Here is a 12,417-nt window from a genome sequence, read left to right on the forward strand (position 1 = left end):
AGATGCTGGCTTTTCTTTAAAACGATAATTTAGTCGATGAAGTTGATAAATGGAAGATTGAAGAGAAACGAGCACCCGACTCATTCAACAGCTGGTGATATGACAGGACATTAAATGAGTTAATGCGGACCGGTCACAAAATTGCTACTTCTCTTGAGCTTTTGTCTTACATTCAATTAAAAATAAACAGGCAAGGATTAGGGCAGTTTTTAGTTAATAAAAAATACATATTGACCATAGATCTTGTTTTTTAACTCGCGAATGTATAATACAAGCATCCCTTTCGCAGTTAACACTAACGTGTTTATCAATCAAAGCCGAGCTGTATTTTGTTCAATTCGAGTCCAATTAATTTTATTAACATTCCTTAAATTGATCATCGGCAATGCCTTCATTGTAATCCAAATGTTTGGATCAATTCACCCACTATCAAGTTTCAGCTGCAACACACAAGCATCGATGGTGTTTGTGTTGGTTTGGTTGAACTTACCAATGAGCTCAAAGTTGAAAGCTGCTCGAGATGGTGAAATGCAGCGAAATCCACAGCGTGAGCAAGTTTCCATGCCAAGCATTTTCACTCCTCAAGTGTCAGAATCGAACACCGTAATAGTGACACGAAAGCGCCTCAGAGAGCAACCCCAACTTGAAAGAAAACATGTCATAAAGGTCACCTATTTGCTGGTCATAAAGAAGTCTTAAGATTCAAGGAATGAGCATGACCCAAATTAATCCGTATAAAAAAATAAAAACCAAGCAAAGCCTGTCCAATCTAGTCACAATGTTTTCACAGATTAGCCACAGCACTGGTTCCAGGAGCTGCGGTAACACATTCAAAATGCCCCCAAAAATGTCCACTTAAATCCGACTGGAGTCAATCAACTTGATTCGCTTCCTGCGGCTGGCTAATCAAGAAAAAAATCATACCGGCTGTGTGCTGTCCTTCCAAACTTCTGCAAAAACAACTCGCCACTCTCCATTCTCTTGGGAACAAGAAATGGATTTTAGCGCAAATCTTATTTTCGCGTAAACACGTCTAGAGTATGATATGTGTACGTCCGAGTTTCAAATGGAGAGTGAAATGCGTTTATGGTAGCTTAAAAGCAAGTTATTGTAGCATTTAATTAAGACAATTTATACATCTGTGGAAAGTTCATTCATTTCTATGCGAGGTAATGAAACCACAGCAAAACTGCACCCGCAAAAGATATACAAAGCTTTTTCTTTCTTTCTTTCTTTCTTTCTTTCTTTGGGGAGGTATAGTTTCGGGCCCAGCATTCCGCGACCTTGTGTTGTAATCCACGCAGACCATTCAAATATAGAAATGCATACAACTCAAAAACTTCTTAAAATCTAACTATCATTAAATCAGGAAAAGGATCAAGAGCGGAAGCCATTTCATTTAATGTAATGGCGACTGAATAGCTCCCAGAATGCTTTGCGGCACCAACAATCGATTTTAAATGCATGTTTTGTGACAGTTATTTAAATTGTTTTGGATACATCATTTATTCAGTCGCTTTTTCTCTCTTTTCATCATCAGCTCAGAGTCCAGACATCTGCTTTTCAACCCATACCTTTCAAGCAACATCCACAACGCTGGTTTGCTCACCCTCGGATACGCCTTTTTCAAATCTAACAGTCTTGCACATGGCCAGTCGTCGTCATTACCTAACCCTAACCCCAACCCCAACCCCACCCCTACCCCTACCCCCTAAACCCTAACCCCAACCACTAAACCCTAACCCTACCCCTAACCCCCTACCCCTAACCCCGACCCTAACCCCAACCCTTAACCCAGGAGCTCCGTCCACCCACTCTCCTTTACCCGTCCTTCCTTGTTCAACTCCTCCAGTTTCTCTCTTATCCTCTCCTCACACACACACACACACTCCAATTTTATTACGGTTTTAGGGGCCATGCTAATCATAAATCTACAATGCTAATCTATCCAATTTTCTTATTTCTGCGTATCCTGTCAATTTTTGCAGACAACATCACAACAATAACCCCCACCCGGACAACAGGCCGTCTCCTTTATTTGACTGCACTGTGTCACTGGAGACCTAATGCAAGCATGCATGAGGCACTTCCTCCCTCTCTCTGGCTACATTCCTGGGTGGGTGGGGGAAAGCAAGAAGGCGAGGCCATTTTGGCTGGTCCAATGGCGCTCGTCTGGCTACAAATGTATTTGCATAGTCTGCAAGACAACCAATCAGATTTATGCGTATGGCTTATCTGTCATTTTCTGTTTTTGCAGTTAGTTTTTTGTGCAGTTCTGTTTATTTACTCAACTTCTGCATATACCAGCGCAATGCTATCCTTCACCTTCTGTCTACCCTCTCTCCTATCCTCTTCTTCATCTCCTCCTCTCTCCCTACCGTCCAAGGGTTGGATATTTCTCTTCTCTCCCTTCCACATACCTCCACTGCTGTTTCCACCATTATGTTCGCCAGCTCCGTCCACCCACTCTCCTTTACCCGTCCTTCCTTGTTCAAATCCTCCAGTTTCTCTCTTATCCTCTCCTCATATTCTCTTTTCTTCTCCACTTTCAACACCTCCCACTTCGCTTGCACCATTCTCCTTTGGATCCTCTCTTCTGTCCAGGTCTGCTGTATGTGTCTCTTCTCCCTCCCCCTTCTCTAAACTGCAGCGCGCACGTGTATGTGTGTGTGTGTGTGTGTGTGTAACCCTCCTCTCCCAATGAGGTGGGGGGCTCCCACCTCATTGGGAGAGGAGGGTTACACACACACACACACATTCCAATTTTATTATTATTGGAACGATACAGAGAAGATTAGCATGGTCCCTACGGTTTTAGGGGCCATGCTAATCATAAATCTACAATGCTAATCTATCCAATTTTCTTATTTCTGCGTATCCTGTCAATTTTTGCAGACAACATCACAACAATAACCCCCACCCGGACAACAGGCCGTCTCCTTTATTTGACTGCACTGTGTCACTGGAGGCCTAATGCAAGCATGCATGAGGCACTTCCTCCCTCTCTCTGGCTACATTCCTGGGTGGGTGGGGGAAAGCAAGAAGGCGAGGCCATTTTGGCTGGTCCAATGGCGCTCGTCTGGCTACAAACGTATTTGCATAGTCTGCAAGACAACCAATCAGATTTATGCGTATGCCTTATCTGTCATTTCCTGTTTTTGCAGTTAGTTTTCTGTGCATTTCTGCTTATTTACTCAACTTCTGCATATACCAGCGCAATGCTATCCTTCACCTTTTTTCGGAGGGGCCATGCTCATCTTTTGAAACTGCAGGATGATTCTGTTTGGCACCTGAACTGTATGATATGGTGCCAGGGCAGCCCTTCATATACGGCACTTTTTCCACTACTTATTGCGTAGCTTCGGCTTCGCATATACTAAAATTGGAACGATACAGAGAAGATTAGCATGGCCCCTGCGCAAAAAGTCCTGCGCATTATACGGGTGCTCGGAAGGGCCTTTTTGTCCCCCCCGCGACGCTCGGGATCTCCGGAGCTTATGGTTCGAGGTGCGCCCTTGGGGTAGCCGGGCGCGGCGGGTCGACGGCCGCCGCCGGCCGGCTCCGACCGTGCCCATCGAGCAACGCGCCGTCGGACGAGGGCTCTGAACGCCCGGCGCGCATGCAAATTAGCCATGTGCGCGCGGGATTCGAAATGTGCGCACCTTTGCGTTGTCGTCCGAAATGAAAAATAAAATCATTTTATTCCCGCGACCCTAGTGAGGATCAAGCGGTTCAGAAGATGAATGAATGAATGAATGACACATACTCCCTAGTGCTGCTTCACACACACACATCTATTTATTGATTCAACTAACTTCACACACCACATCTATTTCTTTTAAAACAAACAGTGAACCAATTTGTCTTGAATGAAAATCAAATCAAGCAAAATTCTTCTCGCGCGCAGGTTCTTCCTCCTCGCGCACAGGTTCTTCCATAGAGGAAGAAGGCGCAGGTGCTTCTTGCGGAGCGGCATCAAGCGTTTCCTTCGCCCGCTGCTCTGCCAGCCACAAGGCCATCGGTTTTCCCTCATGGAGTGTGCAGAAGGTTCGGAGAGTCTTCTTGGGCACTTTGCTCATGAAGGAAGTGTGACCGTACACCGCCTGTTGCGGGTGGCCACACTTTCCACACGTTCTGGCTTTCCGCTCTGTCAACTGCTCCCGCCCCTCGGTCTGGTGTTTGCGTTGCCGCCACGCAGTGGTACGGGGAACTTTTGGCGGCAGCGCAGACAACTGCTTTTGCAGCCATGCTGAAATGTTCACCTCGCCGTCCTCCCCACAATCTTCGTTTGATTGGCAGAAATAGCTGCCTTTGTAAAAAGCATGCCCCCCCGCCAAAGTACGAGCCTCGCCACACCACAGGCAGTCCTGCCCAGGTTCGCTGCCCCATGTGAATTGTTCGTTGGTATCGAGTAGCTGCTGGTCCTGCAAGGCTCTGTTTTTCCTCCTGCGAACGGTACACCTGGCGGGCGTATCACCGCTGCCGTCGGGCTCGCCGATGGCACGGTACCTCCTCCTCCTCCTCCTCCTGCTCGTGATCAGACCACCGCACGCATCGCATTTTCCTCGGCACTCCATGCAAACGATGGGGGTGCTCGCGGTTGCGGCAGACGATGAACCGCTGACCCCTGCAAAAACATCAAGCAAAGTTGGGTGGGCCGGAGGTCTTCCACCAAAGCGAAATTGAGCATTGCTTAGCACTTACCTTGCTGCTCCATGGACGCCATGTCTGGTTGGTTGGCTGGCCGCTGAGAGAAATGAAGCCGAGTGCAAGAAGTGGGAGCTATTTATTTAAAGTGCATGGGTAGGGGGGAAGGTCAAGTGGTGCTTTTCAAGTGCTATCTCCCTCGATCGTTGGGGCAGCTGCCCTTGGTCGTTAGTTTGGGGGGGGTGGCGGGGGGCCACCTCCCTCGGCCGTCGGAGCAGCGGGGCCGTCGTCGGGGGGTGCCGGAAGCAAACGACGCAGTCGGGGAGGGGCAGGCCGGGGCTGAGCGCACGGCGGTAAGCGTGGGGGTGCGGGTCCGCTCTGCGGGAGGTCACATCGAATCGTCATGTTAAGTACCAGTCGGTTGGGTGCCAAAACAAAGCAAGAGTGAGCAGTGACAACAACGAAGCAACAAGTGTGAAGGTGGCACGGGCCGCCAGGAAGCTGTCAAGAGCAGCTCTCAAAAAGAAGGAGCAAGTGGAGAGCTTGACACCCGCCCGACGCCGACATCTCAGGCCTGCCGAAAAGGGACGGGGAGACGGCAGAACATAAAGTGAGATCACCTTTCTGGCCGTGTCCTGGCTCCTCTTCTCTTCCAGCCACTCGTCCACCGTACGACCCTCCGCCATTGCGCAAAAGTGCTCGCTCCTGTAGCGGCTATGGCCATACTCCTTGGTTTTGGGGTTGCCGCAGCGCTTGCAGCGGAAATGAGCGACCTTTGGCGCCCTCACCCGGTGCGCGACCTCACACCCGATTAGGCCCCTCTTGCCGGACGGCAGAGTCGGGGCCGGCGCCGAAGTGGAGGCTCCGGGACTGGCAGAGGCGGACGGCAAAGGGGTGGAGGCGGCCGGCAAAGGGGTGGAGGCGGCCGGCAAAGGGGTGGAGGCGGCCGGCAAAGGGGTGGAGGCGGCCGGCAAAGGGGTGGAGGCGGCTGGCAAAGGGGTGGAGCGCTCGCCTTGGGGCGCGGGCAGTGCCATGAAAAGATCCGGCAGGACGGGACCCCTGTGAGTCACCGCTGTACCGGAGCTATCCACCGGGTGCTCGAAAGCCGCCTCCCCCAGGGGCTGCTGATTCATCAGAGGCCTGGCCTCAGCCAGCGCGTCCGCAGTCGCCGCTTTACTGCTGGGGGCCGGGATCGCCACGCACATTGCTTGCGCGCTGTCGTGCTTGCTTCTCTGGCTGTGCCTGCAAAGAAAACAAACGAGGTTGGTTGGTCGGTTGGTTGGTGAAAAAGGCTCATCGTCTTTGGCGCGGCGGCGAGCGAGCCTTACGCACCACTGAGTAAGGGTCCGGTGGTTAACCGCAAAAAGGTGGACGGGGGCTGCGGCCAGGAGCTCTCTGGTCCTGCACAGGTCCCTGATCCGGCTGTAGTCACGCATGACCAGGCCCCAGCGACTGATGCGCACACCGGCGAGGCTGTGGCCCTGGGTGTGGATGTTGGACAGGTCCGAGAAGATGGCCTCCACAAGCCTGCTGGCACCTGGAGAGCGTGCCACTTCATTCCCCTTCCCGATAAAGAGACTGCGCAGAGACCGTGTCATGTTAGAGGACCAGATACTTGGCAAAGCCGCCGTCGGCCGGCGATGAAATTTCACTCGTACCGTTTGGCAGCCTCCATGCTCGGCACGTGGCGACCCTTGGAGTTCTTGAAGCGGCCCTGGACCATCGGCTTACGGCGCGGCGGAAGGGCCTGGGGAGGACCCTTGTCGTGGTCGGGAAGCTTCTCCCACAGGTCTTTTATCCGCGACACCTGAGACGGTTTCACGAAAGCGTTGACGCGCAGCTGCACCAGCGCGTCGGCCAGCCGGCAGACGTGCTGGTAGCCCCCTCGGCCGTCCGGTCCCACGACATCCTCCTCCTCCTTCTCCTCCTGAGTTCAATGAAGGGCTTGAGGCGCCGTACGCACGGCGGTGCGCGGAGACGGATCAAAATCGAGACCGAGGCTCAGACGTACCTCTTGCGCTCCCCGCTCCTGCCCCGGCTCATCTCCTTGGAGACCCTCGGTCAGTGCCGACATGGCCAACAGGCGGTGGAGTTCCAGCCCCTCGTCTTCCTCCTCCTCCTCCTCCCCCTCCTCCTCCTCCTCCTCCTCCTCCTTCACCTTGTGTGCCTGCCCGTCCGTCACCTGGTCTTGCCAGTCGTCCCCGTGTTCCCCCTCTCCTCCCGGACAGGATTGGAGCACGGCGCCGGTCTGCGCTAGCAGGTACTCCACCCCGATGAGCTCCCCTTGAATGAAAGTCGGGGTCAGCGCTCGGCACGTCAGAGGATGCGTGAGAATCTCTCTTAATCTCACCCGTGTATTTCCCCGGCGGGGTGTAATTGCGCAAGGGGGAGGAGATCCGGCGCATCCGCACCACCTCCTGGAAGGCATCCACCACACGCGCGTTATAGCAGCGTACCTCCCCACTGCCGCCTCCCACCACGGCCGCCCTGCCCCTGTCCTCGTTCCACTGGGTCAAGCCCTCCAGCAGGTACACCTGAAAGTGGAGGGCGTTGGCCGATGTGCCTGCAGAGTGTCGGAAATGAGAAGGAATTCAGACTTTGGCAGGAACGCGTGGGCAATATACGCACACGCTTCTAACTCACCCGGAATGAATCGGCACTGATGGAGGTGGAAGGACTCCAGGGAGGAGGACCCCCGCGCGCAGCGGAACACCGGGAGCGTGACCCCGCCTTTCTTGACCTCCCCGGTTTTGGTGTAGAGGGCCACACCCGGCGGGTCCTGGATGCAGCGCATGTGGCGACGCTGCGTCCTCCAGATCTCCGTCATACGCTCCCGGTAGATGAGAGGGTTGCCCATCGTGTCCTTAGCATCCCAAAAGTGGTCAAGCACCTCCTGGACTAGCCTCTCGGTCTCCTCCGCCCCCCTGGTGCGGCGGCGACAATGTCGCTCCAGCTCCTTGGGCTTCAGGGTGATGTGGCCGCCGCCCTGCGCTGCCTGCTTGGCCGCCCTCAGCCTCTCGAGGTCTCGCTCATCCCACTCGAACATGGCCGAGGCGAGCCGGGCCATGAAGGGCCCATAGAGGAGGTGCGCGTCCGTACTGACGCCCCTGGCAATGCGACGCATGAGGTGCCACACGTCGAGGCGGACCACCAACCGGTCCCACTGGCCAAAGGTGTCATGGATCTGCCAGTGCAAGCGGACTTTTCCATCAGACACCACACGGGGGGTGGGGGGACAAGTAAAATAAATGGAATAAAATCGAATAAAACCGCCTACTTTGCTCTTCCCGGCGACGGAGCAACAGTCACGGTCGACGTACAACACCTGCGGGGGTGGCTTTCCCGCGTCCCCGTACCGCCGGACCAGTCCGTCCGCCATGGCCGAAAGGCCCTCTCCCTCCGCGGCCGTGAGCACGGACATGAGCACCTGCCCGTACTCATTGCCCACGTTGGTCACCCAGGCGGCCGTCCCGGCGGATTCCCCTGCCAGCTTCTTGGTCAACTGCGGGTGAGAGGGCAACGCCCGTGTCATTTCAAGTGATTAATGAACTGTGACTTCATGTGATTGATGAACTGCGCACCTTCTTGGTGGAGTCCATCTTCAGGATGTTTCCAAAGATGGAGGTGAGACGGCCCTTGTTGTCCTCCAGGCGGGGGAGCACGTCCCTCACGTAGGCCGCGAGGAACCAGGGCACGAGGGGGAGCGAGCGCATGGGCGGGATTTCGTCCCGCCCGCTGACCGGGACACCCAGCTGCGTGAGGATGGACAGGTAGCTGGTGCACCTGGCCATCCACTCCTCACTGTGGATCTCCGTCAGCACACGGCGCAACTGGGTGGCACTGTTGCCCAGCGAGCGCGCCCTCATCAGAGAGATGACCGCTTTGTCGCAAGCCAGCCTAAAGAGGTGAGGAGAGGGGGGGGGAATCCTCAGTGCCGCACGCAAAACGGCCGACCGGCTCTTCGCCACTTACTGGTAAGTCATGATTGCCGGGAAAAGCAACTGCTTGGAGATGTGCAGTTGCTTCCGGATGCTCTTATCCCAGGCCGAGATCTTCTTGTTGCACTTGAGGCACTCGAGGCTCTCTGTGCCCATGAAGTACCAGCCCCTCAGATCCAGCACCCGGCGAACGGTCCTGTACAGCCCCCCCCCGGTCAGGCGGTCGTGGCCGCATTTGGAATCGGGGCAGGCCAGTTTCACCCCCCACATCTTGTACGGCGCCCACAAGAAGAACCTCGAGTGGAAGAACTGCCTGTTTGAAGCGGGGGGCTGCGTTAAATAGGCGGGCGGGCTCGGGGGCTCCCACCACAGCTTGAGGTTGGTGGTGAGGACCGCTCTGCCACCGGCCGTTCTCTCGAACAGCGCTCGGCCTACCCACGCGTGCTCGCTCTCGGGTAGTGTGTTGAGCCAGCCCTTTGGGAGCACGCTCTGCTTTGGCGCCGGCAGCTGTGGCACCGTGTCGCCACGGGCCCAGACCAAGGCGGGAGGGCGAGTTGCAGGGACGGGCGATGTGACGGCAGACGAAGTGGAAGCCTGGGACGACGACGCTGGTGCAACGCGAGATGAAATAAAGTCACTTCTCACTCTCTTTTTTTTTGTCTGTGCGTTTGTTTTTACAACTGACACCATAAAGTCACTCACGCTGCTGAGACTCCACCTCTATGACAGCTGCAAGGACTTCGTCGTCCGATGGCTCAGGCCGTGCCGACACCCGCTCACTTTTGACCGACACCCGCTCACTTTGGACTGTACAGAGATGCAAATTGGCACAATCATGCGGCCGTTCGAGGTCAGTCGTTGGAGATACAGAGATGCAAATTGGCACAATACGGGGCCGTTGGGACCCATGAGTCGTTTACCTGGATGAGGGCTTTTGTAATTTGCCTCATTGTCTCTCCCAACGATGTAGGAGTTCAGGGTGTGCAAGAATGAGCCAGCCATACCAGGTTTCCCTGCGCGTATACGACAAACATACCTACACACAGAAACCACCAACAAAAAAAAATACACGCGTTAAGAAATGTCAAGTTTTCACCTTCCCATACATAACAAACGCTATTTACGCTCGATGCCGCTCATCAGCTGAGTCATAGAGAGAACGGTAGGTTTCGTCGGGGAAATGTCCCATTCTCAGCGGTTGCTCATCCAGCTCCCTGACCAACGGTGCTCCCATGACCATCAGCCGATGCCGCACGACAGCGGCCATCTCCGGGAAGACGTGCGCGTACGATGCCAGGGAATCTTTATTCGTCGCCAGGGGTGACTGCGACGTGTCGCCGTTGTCGCGCTCCTTCTGGTGGGAAGCCACGACCATGGCACAGTAGCCCACATCGTTCTCAAGGAGCCACTTGAATGTTTGGCCCCGGTACTGGCCAAACTGGAGCGTCATCTCGCTGAGCACCAGTTGCCAGCACTCGGGGTCTCCGCCGCCTTTAACGATGCGGGCCACGGCCTCCTCCTTCACCACGGAAGCGCTCTTGCAGGTGGTAGCTGCGGGTTTCGCTCTATAACAATAAATAAGGTGTATTAGCCTACTTTGACACTTTTGAAATGAAAGCGTGGACGCACCTACCTGTGTGCTTGGGCCAGCTTTGTTGCCTGAGCCGTGCACTGCAGCCGTAAGTGCTTCATGCCGGGCGGCATCAACACAAAGTTGGGCTTGAAATCCATTGCCTACCACACACACACCAGTTAGTCCCCCCCCCCCTCAATTATACATATCAGGTTAAAAAAAAAAGAGTAAAATGTGTCCGACTGAGGTAATTGCTACATATGTGACTTTTCTTTTTTTTAAGCCATCGCATTCTCACACACACTAGTATGCCCCCCCCCCCCTCAATTATATATGCCCCCCACGCAATTATACATATCAGGGCAAAAAATGCTTGAAAAATGTGTTCGGCTCGGGTTATTTGCGATATATGTGGCCTTTCTTTTTTTGAAATCCATCGCATTCATTCGCGCATGAAAAAAACACCTCGTCCTTATTATTTACTTTTCAAACAGGTACACAGGTAACGTGTTCGGCTGGGGTAATTGTCTCGTCTTCTCCTCGAAAGTATTCCAGCGATATATATTAGCAGTGTTGAAGTTACATGCCCGCGATTACAACTTTGGGAGCGGGGAGAGAGCAGAAAATGAAAATACAGTAACGGAACGTATTCCAGCGATATATATTAGCAGTGTTGAAGTTACATGCCCGCGATTACAACTTTGGGAGCGGGGAGAGAGCAGAAAATGAAAATACAGTAACGGAACGTATTCCAGCGATATATATTAGCAGTGTTGAAGTTACATGCCCGCGATTACAACTTTGGGAGCGGGGAGAGAGCAGAAAATGAAAATACAGTCACGGAACGTATTCCAGCGATATATATTAGGAGTGTTGAAGTTACATGCCCGCGATTACAACTTTGGGAGCGGGGAGAGAGCAGAAAATGAAAATACAGTCACGGAACATACGTTCGCCAATTTTTTTACTGTATATTTTTTTTACTGTATATTCACGCCCGAAACGAAACAGACATACCCGAACGAAACTGAAAGAGTATTCAAGCAAACTTACCAGAAGGTGTTCAGGTGAGTTCGACGCCTGGAAATCTCGAACAAATGTGAAGAATGAATCGCGGGGCGAACAAATGCGAAGAATGAATCGCGGGCCGAGGAAAAGTGGGGAGGGCCCGTCGATGGGTCTGTCGACCAATGGGAGGGGAGCGTGTGCGTCGTAACGGTCATTTACGTCGGCGATTGGCTGAGGGCTGACTTGCGATTTGAACCAACCACAGAGCGACATGGTCGCCCGAACATGGCTCTGGATGACACGCAAATTCGTGAAGCGTTCCTTCTTTTTCACTTAATTTTATTTCACTTAAGTGGGGACATTTTGGTCGGTCCTCACTTGGACACAAGTACAGGAATCTGTGTGTGTGTGTGTGTTTGTGTGTGATTGTGTTCTTGTACTCATGACATGGTGAGGACCGGCATGAGTTTTTAACCAACAGAGTGAGGACATTTTGACAAAGTGAGGATTTTTATTTATTTATTTATTTTGGCCGGTCCTCACTGTGCCACAAGTGCAGGAATGTGTGTGTGTGTGTGTGAGAGAGCGAGAGAGAGAGTGAGAGTGGGTGTGCGTGTGTGTGTGAGATTTAATTTAATTTCACTTAAGCGAGGACATTTTGGCCGGTCCTCACTTTGACACAAGTACAGGAATCTGTGTGTGTGTGATTGTGTTCTTGTACTCATGACATGGTGAGGACCGGCATGAGTTTTTAACCAACAGAGTGAGGACATTTTGACAAAGTGAGGATTTTTATTTATTTGTTTATTTTGGCCGGTCCTCACTGTGCCACAAGTGCAGGAATGTGTGTTTGTGTGTGTGTGAGAGAGCGAGAGAGAGAGTGAGAGTGGGTGTATGCGTGTGTGTGTGAGATTTAATTTAATTTCACTTAAGCGAGGACATTTTGGCCGGTCCTCACTTTGACACAAGTACAGGAATCTGTGTGTGTGTGTGATTGTGTTCTTGTACTCATGACATTGTGAGGACCGGCATGAGTTTTTAACCAACAGAGTGAGGACATTTTGACAAAGTGAGGATATTTATTTATTTATTTATTTTGGCCGGTCCTCACTGTGCCACAAGTGCAGGAATGTGTGTGTGTGTGTGTGAGAGCGAGAGAGAGAGTGAGAGTGGGTGTATGCGTGTGTGTGTGAGATTTAATTTAATTTCACTTAAGCGAGGACATTTTGGCCGGTCCTCACTTTGACACAA

General features: G+C 52.8%; 1 protein-coding gene and 1 non-coding gene across 2 annotated transcripts; one reads left to right on the forward strand and one right to left on the reverse strand.

The window, feature by feature from the left end:
• Nucleotides 1–3,353: 3,353 nt before the first annotated feature.
• LOC127601521 (U6 spliceosomal RNA) lies at nt 3,354–3,463 on the forward strand. Its single transcript, XR_007962585.1, has one exon. It is a non-coding gene; the product is annotated as a U6 spliceosomal RNA (small nuclear RNA).
• Nucleotides 3,464–4,036: 573 nt separating this feature from the next.
• On the reverse strand, nt 4,037–10,395 carry LOC127601189 (uncharacterized). The gene is made up of 16 exons (XM_052066252.1): nt 10,219–10,395; nt 9,710–10,150; nt 9,506–9,621; nt 9,288–9,392; nt 8,620–9,193; nt 8,229–8,544; nt 7,925–8,149; nt 7,291–7,831; nt 6,998–7,210; nt 6,806–6,930; nt 6,659–6,775; nt 6,306–6,574; nt 5,980–6,225; nt 5,268–5,889; nt 4,705–5,025; nt 4,037–4,627 (listed from the first exon to the last, which is right to left on the reverse strand). Exons 1-15 carry the CDS (start codon nt 10,314–10,316, stop codon nt 4,876–4,878), a joined length of 4,158 nt encoding a protein of 1,385 aa, XP_051922212.1. The 5' UTR covers nt 10,317–10,395; the 3' UTR covers nt 4,037–4,627; nt 4,705–4,875.
• Nucleotides 10,396–12,417: the final 2,022 nt, after the last annotated feature.

The sequence above is a fragment of the Hippocampus zosterae genome, chromosome 5 (assembly GCF_025434085.1).
Source record: "Hippocampus zosterae strain Florida chromosome 5, ASM2543408v3, whole genome shotgun sequence".
Taxonomy (NCBI): Eukaryota; Metazoa; Chordata; class Actinopteri; order Syngnathiformes; family Syngnathidae; genus Hippocampus; species Hippocampus zosterae.